This window comes from Vigna unguiculata, chromosome 10 (genome assembly GCF_004118075.2).
Source record: "Vigna unguiculata cultivar IT97K-499-35 chromosome 10, ASM411807v1, whole genome shotgun sequence".
NCBI lineage: Eukaryota > Viridiplantae > Streptophyta > Magnoliopsida > Fabales > Fabaceae > Vigna > Vigna unguiculata.
The window spans coordinates 3,656,908-3,673,415 of NC_040288.1; the positions used below are offsets into that span (position 1 = coordinate 3,656,908).

At 29.7% G+C, this 16,508-nt stretch overlaps 2 protein-coding genes across 2 annotated transcripts; both read left to right on the top strand.

The window, feature by feature from the left end:
• The first annotated feature begins 402 nt into the window (after positions 1 to 402).
• On the top strand, positions 403 to 9,881 carry LOC114165092. The gene is made up of 4 exons (XM_028049748.1): positions 403 to 653; positions 4,312 to 4,522; positions 4,785 to 8,421; positions 8,526 to 9,881. The coding sequence occupies exons 1-4, from the start codon at positions 492 to 494 to the stop codon at positions 9,613 to 9,615; spliced, it is 5,100 nt and encodes a 1,699-aa protein (XP_027905549.1). The 5' UTR covers positions 403 to 491; the 3' UTR covers positions 9,616 to 9,881.
• A 4,206-nt stretch (positions 9,882 to 14,087) lies between these two features.
• Positions 14,088 to 15,632, top strand: LOC114166978. Its single transcript, XM_028051864.1, has 3 exons — positions 14,088 to 14,929; positions 15,074 to 15,217; positions 15,390 to 15,632. The coding sequence occupies exons 1-3, from the start codon at positions 14,111 to 14,113 to the stop codon at positions 15,630 to 15,632; spliced, it is 1,206 nt and encodes a 401-aa protein (XP_027907665.1). The 5' UTR covers positions 14,088 to 14,110.
• The last annotated feature ends 876 nt before the right edge of the window (positions 15,633 to 16,508 follow it).

The following is a 16,508-nucleotide window of genomic DNA, read 5'->3' on the forward strand; positions in this document are numbered from 1 at the left end:
AAAAATGCATGTTTCCTCTTCTTGATTTAAATTTACATTAAAGACTTATGATATTTATTTTATTTTATGAGTGAGATTTAATTTTACTTTCTAATATTTAATAAATTAGGACTTATAAATTTATTTTAAAGATTTTTTTTTTAAAAAAAGAATAGATTTATGTATTGCAAACTATATAATATAATAGAAATAAAAATAGAAGCAGTGGACGGAACATATGCATGCAACTGAGAACATAGTGCAATGTTCCCATTGGTCTGGTCGAAAGTACAAGGAAAATCAGAGACACCAAATTCAGAATCTTACTACCCTTTACCCGTACAATAATTGAAAACTCAGAATTTTCTACTTTACTTCTCCACGAAGTAGTCTTTTGATCTTTCATCTTCTTTATGATCTTTTAAATACTTCTCCTCCTAGACTTGACCCATCATTCACCAAACCACTCTTTTTCCCTTCACATTCTCTCACACTGAGACAAATTAGGGTTTATGGAGATGACACCAAAGGAACACATTGAGAGGATTCGAAGGACCAAGTTCTCCATTGGAGGAGAACTCAACCCTCTGCGTGAAGACTTGCACCAAGCAACAAAAAACCTCTCCACTGAGCTTTATGCCAAAGATGTTCACTTTCTTATGGAACTCATACAAGTAAGTACCCACTCACCTTCATTCTTCACTTTCATATTTTTCATTTAAATTATTTTATTTAAAAGTTGATATATTTGAGGAAGTAAAACGTACAAAAGTTAAAGTGACCAAATGTGTAGAAAATAAATTATAGAATAAAGTTTACAAAATTATCAAAATTCAGTGGTAAAATTTACGGTAAATTTGATTTATACGTGTGTATAGACTATTAAAGTTAACCACCTTCCACCACCGTAAAACACCGCCACCACCTCCGAACCACCATCAACCACAACCCAAACGGATATCACACACTTAACAACACATCCAAAACTTTCCAATTTTATTTATTTCAAGAAGGGCGTAAATGGTATTTCAAAAAATATAGGGTGCTAGCGGAAAACATGGGTTGCAAGAAGCATCTGCTAATGGATTGGCCTGAATGGACCCGGACTGGTTCAAATTTGTAATAAAAGTTAAAGTAGTTTCAGTCATTAATTTGACTTAATCTTAACAATTCTGATGAAAAACAATTTTATGTGGAGTCTAGATTCTGATGTCTTATTTTAAATATTAAATATTACTTTAAATATATTTTTAATATATTTTAAAATGTTTAAATTAATAATAATGAGTGTATTATAGAGGTAGTAGAGACAAAAAAACAAAAAACAAACCAGAAAATTTCAATTCTTTTATGTGATGTGCATCAGACTACGGCAGTGTTTGCTTGAGCGGATTTTACAAATTCCCTGATTTGCGCAGATGGATTGTTATTCATTTTCATGTTCTATTGCAGTGATTTAAAAACATATATAAAGACAGATTTGCGAGATTCAACAAAATTTTCATCCACACTAAAATGCGATGATTTGCAAATATAATAGATAATTTTACAATTCTAATCCTCTCTTATAATTTTTTCTTTCATAATATTTCAAATACTAATAATTACAAAATATATTATTCTTAAATAATAATTAAAATATATATTATTAATAATTATATACAATTATTATTATTATTATTTTATTATATATATATATATATATATATATATATATAACCGGTTACATAAGCTATATAATATGTGTTATGTAACCGATTATATATATATATATATATATATATATATATATATATATAATAAAATAATAATAATAAATAATATTTTATGATATATAATAATTATTAAAATTAATAATATATATTTATAATAATAAATAATAATTTTTATATATAAAATATAATAATTAATATTATATGTCTAATAAATTATTAATAATATATACAATAAATAATATATATAATAATAATAGTTATTAACTAATAATTTTAAATAATAATAATTATTTAAAAGTAATTTTAATAATATATTAATTTACTTTTGTATTATTTTTTATTAGTTATTTAAATGATTGTTTTTAAAATGTAATATTTTTAATTAATTTAAAAATTATTTAATATATTTTTATATAAAGAGTATTTTAATAATTATTAAATTTCATATTATAATTATTAATGTTATAATTTTATAATTTTTTTTGCATTCATAATTTTTTTAAATATTATATAATTTTAATATTTTTTTTAATTCATATTAATTAATTATAATTATTTTTATAACATCAAATTACAAAATTATTCTCTTTTTTTATTAAGGATATTTTGGTAACTTTCTAATTTTATTTATTTTTATAACTTTTTTATCTATCACATCAATCAAATCTTTCACTAATTTTCATAAAATTTATCTCTAAATTCATTTATTTCACCCTCTAAATTCACTCAAAAAAACACAAAAATTCATCCACCTAAATCTACACAAATTCATCTTCACACTCTTCCCCATATCTATTCCACCAAACGAACACACCCTAAAGTTACACAATATATTAATTCATTCAATACTAATTTCAAAGCCTTCACAACCGAATACTATTTTGGATGCCAAAATTTACAATAACAATATTACTTTTAAAGTATTTTAGGTTCCACAAGTTGTTTTCATAAATACTTTAGAAAAAAGAAGTTAAAATTAGTTTATGTATATATTTAGATAAGTTTATGTGCAAGCTTCTTTTAGAAAAAAAATATAAAGAAGAAATTGAAGGTAATTATTTTTATAAATAAAAATTAATTTATATATATTAATTAACTTATATAAATTCTATCATATACTATTTTAAACTTTTTAAATTGTGTATAAACTAATTTTAATTAATGAAAAAATTATCTTTTTTCTTTGTATTTTTTTTTCCTAGAAAAGTTTATACACATCTTTTAATGACCCAATAAAAAGAAAATTAGTTTAGAAGTAGAGTAGGATTTGACTTACATAAGTAAAATTCACACCTCTAACCAACACATCTTACATAAATTAAACATCTTAATATGTGAGTTCGGATTTTTAAATTATCATAAAATTTAACTTCTTTTGGACTATACCTTTGATTGATATCCAATAGAACCATTACTAAATTTTTTAAAATCACATTTTTTAAATTTTGTATTTCATTGAATTGGGCTAGTTTCTTTATTATTTAATATCATTATTTTCTTTTAGTTCATATTTTTCTTATTCGTATCCTATTTTATCTACTGTTTCTAAGGCTAGTTTATGCTTTTATTGTATTTATTTTATTAGTACCTTCACAATTTTCTTCACCATTGCAATATTCATCGTGATCTGATTTTTCACATTAAGGTTTTAATACTTCTGTGTTGGACAATTCTTCTAGTAATATTATCATTATTAGTTCTTTAAAGTCTTCAGTCACTTAATTTTTTTTTTTCCCATTACTTATACCTTCATTTTTCATGTGTCTTAAATCTTCCACATTTGTAATATAAAACTTAACAATATAAAACTTAATTTTAGAAAAAATTGAAATTGAAATCGTTAGTTTATAATTTCAAAGAATTTGTAATTTTTACCGCTTAATAATAGACTTATTTTTATGTTATTGAAATTATTTTTAACTGATTATTTAAATTTATCATAAGTATTTTGCAATTTTTAATAAATTATTTCCAATATTTTATCATTTAGTTTCCCTTTAAATTATCAACGATAACATTATTATTTATTTACTTACTTTATACCGTATTTTAATTTGAATTATTATTATATTTTATTATTCACACATTCTCATTAAACTTTTTGAGTTATTCATCATATTATGTTGCTATCTTAATACGAACTCTTTTTATTATTACGTTAAAAATATGAGAAAGTTCTTTAGTTGGATTAAAAAAAATTATTAAAAAACTTTATTATTTATAACTTTTTAGTTTTAAATTGGAACATTGTTTTATTTCAATGTTTTTACTTCTTTTTTTAATTTCAAATCCAGACTTTATTATTATTATGATATATATAGAATTGTAAATTCAACAATATTGATATTAATTTAAAAATAAAAATAAAATTGAAATTGAAATTTTAGTTATTTTATATTTTTAAAAGTTTAAATAAATTATAATTTTAACTTTATGGTAATATAATTATGAAAATAATTTTTAAATTGATATCAAAATTAACATAAGTGAATTACAAATTTAAATGAAGTATTATTTCTAATATTTCATTATTTAATTTGTTCTATTTGGTTGATGATGTTATTTATTTATTGTTTAATATTTATTGATGATGTTATATTCTTTGTCATATTCACAGAACGCAGAAGATAACAAGTACGTTGAAGGAGTGAATCCATCACTTGAGTTCATTATAACTTCAAAGGACATAACAGCTACTTCTGCTCCAGCCACTTTATTAATCTTCAACAATGAAAAGGGTTTCGCTCCTGAAAACATTGAATCTATCTGCAGTGTTGGAAAGTCCACTAAGAAAGGCAACAGAAGTAGTGGATACATTGGTGAAAAAGGTACACTTCCACTCTTACATGTCTCAACAAGATATTTTTGTAGTTTTGTTACATTAATGGCATGCATTAATGTTCTTGCTTAATTAAATAATTTAATGTTACTTGAATTCATTTATCAATTGTATTGGATATACATGCATTCATTCATATAACTAGCCTAAATAAATTCAATGTTCTCACCTGATATTACCAAAGAAAATTATAACAAACAAATGCTTAATTTCACAATGCTAGAAAAATAACATACCTTGTTGAATTGCAGGTATTGGTTTCAAGAGTGTATTTCTGCTCACTGCTCACCCTTATATATTTAGCAACGGATATCAGATACGGTTCAGTGAGAAACCTTGTCCACACTGTGACATTGGGTATATAGTTCCTGAATGGGTTGAGGAGAAACCAACCTTGCATGACATAAAGCAAATATATGGTGGTGCTGCTGGTTCTCTTCCAACTACAACTCTTATCTTACCTCTAAAGCCAGATAAGGTCAATCCTGTGAAGCAGCAGCTCTCAAACATTCATCCAGAAGTGATGTTGTTCCTTTCAAAAATCAGACACCTGTCTGTAAGAGAAGATAATGAGGACCCCAAGATCAACACTGTGAATGCTGTGTCAATTTCGAGCGAGATTAACTTTTGCACCAGGAAGAACATGAATGCAGAATCATACACACTTCATCTCTCTGCTGAGGAAAATGGTAATTCTGAGAAGGAATGCAGCTACTATATGTGGAAGCAGAAGTTTCCTGTGAGGTTGGAAAATGTGGTGGAAAGGAGAAATGATGTGGAAGAGTGGGCTGTAACATTAGCCTTCCCAAATCAGGAGAGGCTTCATAGGGGAAAGAGCTTACCAGGAGTCTATGCATTTCTGCCTACTGAAATGGTAACAAATTTTCCCTTTATAATTCAAGCAGATTTTGTTCTTGCTTCATCAAGGGAAACAATTCTCTTGGACAATAAGTGGAATCAAGGGATACTAGAATGTGTTCCATCAGCTTTTATGGATGCATTCAGAACCCTTGTTATAGGAAGATCAAATGAAGCTCCAATATCCAGTTTGCCACCCATCTTCAGGTTCCTTCCCATTGATAGTTCTCCTTTTGAAAAGTTAAATCATGTGAGGGAGAAAATCAAAGAAAAAATTCTCAGAGAAAACATTGTTCCTGTTGAGACATACAAGGAGCAGAAGCACTTCTATAGGCCGTGTGAAGTTAGCAGACTACTCCCAGAATTCTGGGATATTTTGACTGATGCTCAGGAAGAAAGCGTATACTTGCATAACCTCTCATCTCACAATGAAAGAAAAATCTTGAGTTCCTCATTTGATAGAACTGAGTATGATCACATTCTCAGCTTTTTAGAGGTTAAACAAGTCAGCACTGATTGGTATGCAAAGTGCATCCAGAGTTCTAATCTAGTGCATGAAGCATCAGAAGTTCTTTATCTGAAGCTTTTACTGTTTATCATTAAAAACTGGTCAATATTTACAGGCTCCAATATGATGGACATTCCATTAATCAAGTATGTGGATTCTGATAATAATTTGTCCCATTTTACTCTTCGTCAATGCAGCAACGGTGCCAAGCAAGTAGTCTTAACAGATTCAAGTCAATCTATTCCGTGCTCTTGGATGATTGATTGGAACAGCGAGTTTTCATGTAAAACCTCGAGATTCTTTATGCCACAAGTCACACAGGAAGCTATCTTTCAGTCACCACGCAGGCAGACATTGTTGGAATGGCTAGAAAATCGAGTCAGTGTCACTACTTTGAATATGCACACTTTTGCAAGAGTCCTTTGTAGTTCTATAAACAATCACTCCAAGCTTGCCATTAAATATGCCCATTTCTTATACCACTCTTTCTCGAAGAGATATTTATCAAGTAGTGAGGTTCAAGGTTTGTGTAGTTCCATGGCACTTGTGGACAACTATGGGCATGTGATTGGATCCAGAAAAGGGGTTCTTGTGCCTGCAAGTGGGAGCAAATGGGCAGAGTTGATTGTATCTAATCCATGGAGGAACCAGGATTATGTTGAGCTGGGAAAAGAGTACTTGCATTCATTGGATTGTGCAGGCCAATATACAGAATATGGGAAGCTCATAGATTTCCTGAAAAATTATGCTGATGCTTCTGATATACCTAATATATATCCCCCAAATGCTGGGTTTTCCTCTGTGCAAACACTACTTGAAAAAGAAAATGCACTTTTGCTTCTGGATTGGATTCGAGGACTGAAGCAACGGGGTAGGAATCTGCCAGAGAAGTTCTTGAAATGCATAAAACAAGGAAGCTGGCTTAAAGTTACAGTCAATGATTGTGGACCACCTTCGAAGTCATTTTTAATTGGCTCATCATTAGGAAGAATTTTGCAGAGCGGTTCTATTCTTGTTGACATTCCACTGATTGATGAGGGCTTCTATGGGAATCAAATATCAGAGTACGAGGAAGAGTTGAAGACCATTGGGGTGATGTTCAGCTGTGAGGAAGCATGTGGATTCATCGGAAGAGAGCTAATGTCCCGTGCAACTTCTTCCACTTTGAGCAGAAATGATATACTATCGATGCTTGAATTCATCCAATATCTGAGGCAAAATTATCTTCCCTTAGACCAGTTTGTGAACTGCATCAGAGAGGAAAGTTGGCTACGGACATCTCATGGTCTAAGGTGTCCTATTGGATCTGTATTGCATGATTCAGAATGGGCAGTTGCATCTCAAGTTAGTTCAATCCCTTTTATTGATAAGGCTTATTTTGGTGAGGACATATATAAGTTCAAAGAGGAGCTGAAGTTGCTGGGTGTGATAGTTGGCTTTGATAAAAACTATCAAGTGGTCATTGACCATTTAAAATCACACTCAGATTTGGCCAATTTGTCAGCTGAGGCTGTTCTTTTGTTAATCGAATGTGTAGAATTCTCGCGTGGCTCTAGTAGTAAACTCATAAATTCACTCAAGGGAGCAAGGTGCTTGAAGACAAACATGGGTTTCAAAACTCCTGGTGAATGTTTCTTGCGTGATCCTCTATGGGGTTGCATTCTGGAGGTATTCAATGGTCTTCCTATAATAGATCATCAATTCTATGGAGAGAAAATTTTCTCTTACGACGATGAATTGAAGCAAGTAGGGGTGGTGATTCACTTCGAGAAGGCTATAGAAAAATTTGCTCATCTCTTCAAACAGAACGCATCACAAGGTTCATTTAACCAAGATCGTGTTAAGTCATTTCTTTCATGTTGTAGGGTGCTGGAGGGAACTGAATACAAATTTCCTCCTGAATTCTCTAACATCATTCGTACTGAGAAATGGTTGCAGACTAAGGTTGGTAGTCGTAGGTCTACAAGAGCATGCATTTTATATGGTCCAGAGTGGAAAGCTATCTCTTCAATAGCTTGTCTCCCTTTCATTGATGACAGTGACAAATGGTATGGTGAGGGAATACATGAATACAAGAAAGAGCTGAAGGGAATTGGTGTTGTTACTGAGGTAAAAGACGGGGTGAAGTTTGTTTTTAAATGTTTGAATTTTCCTTCAGATACCTCCACCATTACTCCTGAAAGTGTTTTTTCCTTGCTGGAATGCATCCGTGTTCAAATGAAAGGGGTAAATTTCACCATTGAAGAAGACTTTAAGAAAAGATTGTCTAGAAATTGGTTGAAAACACATGCTGGTTATAGGTCTCCAGATAAGTGTTTGTTGTTTGATTCCAAGTGGAATAAGTACCTCAAGCCAACAGATGGACCTTTCATTGATGAGAATTTCTATGGACCTGTAATTTCGTCTTACAAGAAAGAACTCAATGAAATTGGAGTCACAATTGACGTTGAGAAAGGGTGCCACTTGATTTCTAATCACCTTGACTATCTCTCTGATTATGACACCATTGTCAAGATATATGGGTACATCCTTTTTCTCTCAAGAAGATTATTCCTTATTTCTCTCTTCCTTTCAAAAGTTTAAGCCTATGATTCTTTCTGTCTGATTATTACATTTTTGTGCGTAGGTACTTGAGTGAACACAATTGGAAATTAGAAGATAAAGCTGCCAGAAAAATTTGGATTCCTGAAAGTGCAATGTGGGTCAGTTCTGAACAATGCGTCATACATGACCAAGATAATCTTTTTGGTTCAAAATTTCATGTATTGGAAGATGTTTATGATGAGAATATTCTTCCATTTTTCTCCTTTGCCTTGGAAGTCCGGAGCAGGCCCTCCCTTGATGATTACATCAATATTTGGAATGAGTGGGAAAATTCAGAGGAAGAGTTGTCACCTGACCAATGTTCTAAGTTCTGGGGGTTTATATTGAAACATTTGACCTCAAGATCTGAGAAGAAACTTGCTAATTGCTTGGTGAAACTCCCTGTAACATCTGGCAACAATGAAATATTTTTGTTAAACAAGAATGATGTTTTCATTCCTGATAACCTTCATCTGAAGAAGCTTTTTGAGCAGGAGAAAGTCTTTGTCTGGTATCCTCAGAGCTTGGCACCATTGACCCGGTGTGAGTGGTTTGACATATACAGAAAAATTGGTGCTCGAAATATCTCTGAGTCTGTATGCATGGAAGAGTCATCCTTGATCAACGGTGTTGAACTCAAAAAGGTTGATCCTGGTCATATTTGTAATGTGAAGGTGCTGGCTAAGCTTATTCTTGGTTTCCTTTCTTCTTCTAGCCTAAAAATGGAACCAAACAAGAGGCATGAAGCTGTTCAAGATCTGCTGAACTTGACTTTCTTTGAGATAAATGGTGCAGTCACTGCAAGTTACACTTTGGCAGTATCATCTGGGGAAATCATTGTCAAAAAGGCAAACAAAATGGTACGGTGGCAAAGACAAAGCTCCAAGTTTTTCACCCAAATGAACTGGCAAAGTGAAGATGCAAGTTTGCTGAAATATGCTACATACTTCTCAGAAGCCATATCAGAGGGTGTTTTGCAAGAGCATCATGATCATGTTCCTGAACTTTCTAAGCTCATCAGATTGGCTTTTCTTCTGAAGTTCAACAGTGGGGAAATTGAATTTCTTATGGAATCCAACAACTTGCACTGTGAGGATGAAGACTTCCTCAGTTCTTTCTTCCCTTCAAACTAAGCTTCTCCGTAATTTTAAATGTTTTAATGGTTTGTTTATGTTGCTATATACTATGAATATGCACATTCATAAATTATGTTTAAGTTTTTTTCCCTTGTCTAAGTAGTGTGTGATTACTTAAATGACCAAAAGTAAGGTTTGGTATTGGCTGTTAAGACCTGAAGAAATCTTAGTTACTCAATTTCATGGTCAATGCTTTGTTTTTATTGTATGGCTGAATAGTATTTGTGTATATATTCACATGCTATGTCTCTACTTCTCTTTGATGAACATTTGCACTTGACAGTAGTCATGATCCATATTCAACTCTGTAGTTTCATATACCAAAATCAGAGTTCTGAAGTTTGGTGGAATTTTCTTCATAGCGAAGTGATTTAATATATAATCCAAAAGATATATTTTCAAATATGAAACGCTTATTGTTCTTGTTCAGCAATTTACTAGGAAATTTCTAGCATACTATAGAACATAGCCATGCAGGTTCAGCATTGTTTCCTAAACGTGATAAATAAAATTGATCTTACTACAGAAAACACTCTTGTTTGAAACGAAACTCACTCGTTGTAGTGAACATAAGTAATTGAAGCTTATGAATTTTATGATTAAATCTGAAAATTTTCAAGAGAGTCATTCCAAGACATATGGCATTTAGTTCCTGTTTGATAAACTTCTAATGAGTATTCATTCATTGAAGTAGATAAGATACGTGAATGTGTTCATAAACTAAAATCGACATTTTAGCATTTGAATAAAATAAATAAAAGAGGTTTTAGCATTTGAATAAAAAGAATTATTGACTTTCCGTCATCTTTTTTTTTTTTTTTTCTCAAGTGAAGAAAAACAAAGAAAAATTTAAAATAATAATAAAAATTCAATTTGGATAAAAAAAAACTACTGAAAATATATCCTAATTAACAATATACCAATATTTAACACTTATCATTTTACAACTATACTATAACCATTATCAACTTATTGTCCTTCGGACTCTAAAAAGTTAAAGTCTTCACTTCAATCTTTGTCTTCTTAGCATCATGACTGCTTCCAAACAGACCTTCATTATTAATGACACACTTTTCGAATCCTAGTACAAGATATCACAATTTGTATGCCTTCAAGGGTTTCCTAGAAACATTCATTTAAAAATTCTTGCTTCTAGTTTTTCTTACTAATTGATGTGTGATTAGGATTAAAGAGGAATATAATGAATAAGGAGAAAAGGAACTACAAGAATAGTTAAAAATACAAACAAGATCATGACAAGAAAGAAACAAAATTAAGAAGTTTCAAGGAAGATTTACAATATAAAACTTACAAGACCATGTTTAAACTAAATTTTAGAGATTATTGAATATTCTAAGAGCATTAGATGATATTTTATTATTTTAGAATTACAAGAGATGATGGTTTGAGACATGCAAACGCACATGAACGACGGTCGACTATCTTTAACATGTCACTTTCAATTATAAGATAAGATGTGTTTTCAGACAAAGTTTTCTTGATGAGTGTTTAAATATGTTGGTTCAAGTTTCGAGTTAGCTATCCTGCATACATTTTCAAACAATGTTTTTGTGTTAATTGTGACATGATGGGTGGATTTGAAAAGTGTTTGATACAATGTTTTTTTGTTATTAGAGACTAAGGTTTAAGTTGACGATTTTTCTTAAACAGACATTCTTTTATGAGTGTTTAAATATGTTTTAGTTTAATTTAGAATTTAAACTTGATTCTTTTATAGTATAAAATAAACAATATGAATCTCAAAGACACAACACTAAACAAATTTAATTCATAAGATTAAGTGTGAAAGTTTGCATTTGAGAGTGGAATAAGAACAATAATACAAAAATAAGAGCACAATGATATAAATAAAAGATAAGATAGAAATTCTTAGAAACATGTCATTGGACACGATTTAAATCTATATAATTATACTAGTGTGAAAGCTTGCTTAAAAGAATGAAGAACATTTATGTGGGTACATGGTTAAAGAATATGAGAAATTTGAAAAATAAAACAATTCAATGCAAAAATTAAAAGGAAGAAAAGAGAGAATATGAAGTGGAATATGATTCAATGGTGGAAGACATGCCACTTGAAGATGTTTCAAGATAACGGTTAAATCCAGGAATAAAGTCTAATTCATTAAATGATAGTCAAATTCAAAAAATAAAGAATAATGTTTCCTTTTCCTATTTCCTAAGCTTTTAGACAAGAAAATGAGTGATATTGCGTAAGGGTCAATGTAGTTTTGATACAATTGACTTACGAAAGTTTATGTTGTCTTTTTTACGAAGAAGACAATTTCTATTTGAATAACCACTTTTTCTTAATAAGTAGATGTCAGTTATTTTTTTTTATGCATGTTTATTCTTTTATAAAAATAAAATTATCGAAATAAATTGGTTGACATACATTCACAATTTTTGTTTTATTTTATATATGTGTATGTGCGTGTGCGTGTGCGTGTGCGTATGTTAGGGACAGGGGACCACGACTCCTGCAACATTTTTGGAATTATATATATATATATATATATATATATATATATATATATATATATATATATATAAAATTATAATTATATATTATTTATATTAAGTTTATATTATGAAAAATAATAATAAAATGTAAAATAAAAAATTTAATGAAACATTGATTTATAAAAGAGATTAAGTTTTTTGTTGTTGTAAGATCTTTCCACCATGTAAGTTATTATGAAAGTGTCTGAGGAGAACAAAATACAAAGAGATAAATTGGAGAACAGAAGCTGAAGAACACATAGATTAAAATTGAAATATATATTTTTTGCATAATCTCTTACATATCAAGGTATCTTATAATGATTTATGTATGTTACATTTATGATTCTTCTTAGGATGTTTATCCCAAATTAGTATAAACCCTAATTATGATTTTAGGATTCTTTTATGAAATTGATATGAACTTTAATTATAATTTCTCTCAAATTAGTATAACCCTTAATTATGAAATTTATGGATTTTGTGTTTTCCTGCCTATGGCAAATTTTTTAAAGTTTTGAATTTATACATGGTTACTTATTTAATTAAAGTGTGTGTTTTGTTATGTTTTGCAATGTGATATATAAATTTTATATAAATTGCAATGTGATATATAAATTGCAATGTGAATATAAATTTTATATTTTTTCTAAATAGGTGAGAATTAATAAATTTATATTAGAAAGATTATGATAAAGAGTAAAATAGTTGATTCTTTATCCGAAGGAGGAAGGTTTGTGATAAAGATGGAAAAAAAAATGCATTTACGTTAACTAAACTTGAGAAATTTCATGAGAACCAAGAATTCAAGACAATGAAAAACAAATCTCTAAAATTCCTAGAATTACATATAATGAATTTAAAAATTCATTAGAACGCGATCCGGGAAAAACGTCCTCAAATTTGACAATACCCACTCAATCAAATTGATGAGGTACGAAGGACTTATCTAAAATGGTATTCATGATTTGATATCATGATATAATAGCAAATTATAATCATATTTTTTTTGAATTCTACTATTATGTGTGCTTGATTTAAGCATAGGAAATGGAAAAAAAAATGAAGAGATATTTTTTAACTAAAAAAAATTATATATTAAAAATATAATTTAGCACCCCTAAGTTTTTTATCCAAGTTTCGCCACTGATCATGCATACTCAATCAACATTATATATTGTGATTATCACCATGTACAAAATTGTCTTTTATATATGCTATGTCTTAAGTGCCATTAATTAATGTTATTAAAATTATTATTTTTCTCTTCTTTAAATGTTTATTTAAATAAACTTCTTTTTGTTAAATCTAAATGATTTATATTTTTTATTTTCATCTTTTAAGCATAAATTAAGTTAAAACTTGTTGCCATATAACATGAGAATGTTGCTATTTAAGAAAAAAACGAGAACCTACAAAAGTGAAACCGTGTCAAGTGTGGCCAAACAAATCATTTATCAAGTTGTTTTAATATCTACAAATAGTTACAAAGTTTCCAAATAGTTTTGTAGATCTGGAAAACTAATTCAATACATGTTAATTTAGGTTTAAATACATCACCAAACACCTTATACATCCAACTAAAAGGAGACAACCAACATCAATTTAAAATTTAGTTATGCCAGATATATCATTATTTAGTGATCCACCAAATATAAAACTAACAATTAATTTCATATACGTATAAATATACCCGCTTTAAAATTTAAACGATCATACATCTTCATCAAACAACAATCCATCACCATGATCAACATGTCTTTTTCTCTTATGGTATGCACTTTTTATTGTCAATGTTTTATTACTTTACCTTTTTCATTTATCCAGTTCACATGTTTTCACTATATTTTAAATCATCTACAAGATTACCAATGAATGACCCTATATGCAAATTTTCAATGCTAATGGCAACGATTTTTGTGTAGGTTAAGATGAGGACAATCTCTAAAGTAGCACTAATTTTATTATCAATGATGGTGTTGCTCTCTGACACAACCCACTCAGTTGTTTTAGAGTCTGATGAAAATCGTATAAAGTCAGCTACTTTTTTGTCTGAAAAATTTGAAGTGGGACCAGGAAAAATTGTCGTGAAAACACTATTAGATATTGACTTTCCAAGGGGTCACATTGGGGTCAAGAGTTTTGATGTTGAAGTAGTTGATGAAGATGGTAATTCAGTACCTCTGTATGAAACTTACCTTCACCATTGGTTTGCTGTAAAATATATTGAAAACATTACCATGTCACACTACATTAAACAATCTCACGACCTTCGCAATGGTATCGAATTCGAAAGAAATGATGGTGCATGCCAAGGTTTTTTGCTTCCACATTATTGGGGCTTGGGAGGAGAATCACGAGGAACATGTTCAAATCTTCCAGATCCTTTTGCAGTTGAATTAGGTAATCCTACAAAAATAAAGCATGGGTTTAAAGAAAAATGGTTGTTTAGCATCATGGTTATTGATACACGTGGAACACATGATAGAAAAGGTTGTACAGAGTGTAGGTGTAAGCTTATGAATCTCCCAACAAACTTTTACAATGTCACAACAGGCATTAATGGTCAATTGTTGTCTAAAAATTATAAAGGAGGACTCTTTTGTTGTCAAGATAACGTACAATGCAAATTAAGAAATGATTTTCGTGGCCCAACAAGAAATCTTTCCCTAAGATACAAAATAAGGTGGGTTGATTGGGATGAACACCAAGTGCCTCTTAAGTTCTACATACTTGATTCAACTGATCGTGTAAGATCAAATGGTTCTACACCAATTCATGATTGTCAGGTATATGATTTATTCAATACACACTATACTTTACAAATCATAAGCAAACTTTTGAAACTCATTATTTTCCAAATAAACATATTAGGCCATTATTTACCTTTTTTGTCAGTATGTAAGTAAAATGAACTTCTCAATTTCTTATAGGCAGAGTATACGATCCCGAGAAATCATGACAACGACTTACCTCATGTTAAGAAAGCAAATATCCCAATGACAAAAGGTGGTTATCTTATATATGGCACTGCTCATATGCATACTGGTGTTGTCAATACTACTCTATATGGACAGGTAATATTTGATATTTGTTGTCCCCATATAAGTTGTATCATGTATATAAACTTACATTAAATTGTATAATTCATATATTCATTATGAATAAATTTTGTTCATACTTCTTTATTTTTATAAAAAATTAACTAGTTTATTGAATCCTCTATATTTATGATTATGCTAAACTTAGGATGGAAGGATTTTATGCACTTCAAATCCAAAATACGGAACTGGAAAAGAAGCAGGAAATGAAAAGGGTTACCTAGTTGGAATGTCAGTTTGTTATCCTAAACCTGGTTTAATCAAGATCGAAGATGGTGAAGTTCTAATATTGGAATCCATATATGAAAACAAGTTTCGTACTGGAGCTATGGGGCATTTCTACATTTACTTGGCAGAAGAAATACCAAACAAGTATTTGAAGGAAATTTGATGTGAAACTAGTTATTTATATTTATGAATGACTTATATAATTTGTAGTATAATTGTAATACATCAATACCAATTCTAGATCATTACTGTGTGTATTAATGTTCTCTTGGTGGATTATATGGTATACAGTCATTTTTATGCTAATTAAGCTTATAAATTAAATATAAAGATTTTTGTTAACCAAGTGTTAATTTGAATCCATTAATAACAAAATACCATGTAGAATTAATTGTGAATCACACATGAAGAAAAAGGAATAAATACAAAACTGGAAAATGAACAAATTTTCTTATGCACGCTAATATTTTTTTACATCTATATAGAGATTCATACGATTCACTCGTGTAAAAGGGAAATCAAAATATCAAGGATAATTATTCATATAGATAAACTTACATTAAATCTAGTGCACTTCTTATGAGATATGAAATATTTGAAAAGGAAATAACAATTCAGTTCAAAAATTGAAAGGAAGATAATATAAAAATGAAGAATTTATGATTCAATGGTCATGCTACTTAAAGATGTTTCAAGATAAGTGTTAAATCGATCATGCACTTGATCTTATGATTCAGGTAAGATCCATGTTTTTGTTTTAATTGTGATTTGATGGGTGAATTTCATGTCTTTGATATAATGGTTTTTTGTGATTGGAGATTAAGGTTTAGGTTAATGATTTTTTCTAAGCATAGTTTTCTTGCACTACAAGAAAAACCATTATTACCGACGGTCAAAATCCGTCGGTAATGACCAAAATCCGTCGCTAAATCAACATTACCGACGGATCATCGACGGTCAAAAATTCGTCAGTAAAATGTTTGTCTGTAAAATTTTATCGACGGAAATCATGTTCCGTCGGTAATTACCGACGAAAAAA

Coding starts and splice junctions, on each gene's coding strand:
- LOC114165092 (XM_028049748.1), top strand. CDS start 492: ATGGAGATGACACCAAAGGAACACATTGAGAGGATTCGAAGGACCAAG. Junction 654..4,311: donor TTCTTATGGAACTCATACAA/GTAAGTACCCAC, acceptor TCATATTCACAG/AACGCAGAAGATAACAAGTA. Junction 4,523..4,784: donor TGGATACATTGGTGAAAAAG/GTACACTTCCAC, acceptor GTTGAATTGCAG/GTATTGGTTTCAAGAGTGTA.
- LOC114166978 (XM_028051864.1), top strand. CDS start 14,111: ATGATGGTGTTGCTCTCTGACACAACCCACTCAGTTGTTTTAGAGTCT. Junction 14,930..15,073: donor CACCAATTCATGATTGTCAG/GTATATGATTTA, acceptor AATTTCTTATAG/GCAGAGTATACGATCCCGAG. Junction 15,218..15,389: donor ATACTACTCTATATGGACAG/GTAATATTTGAT, acceptor TGCTAAACTTAG/GATGGAAGGATTTTATGCAC.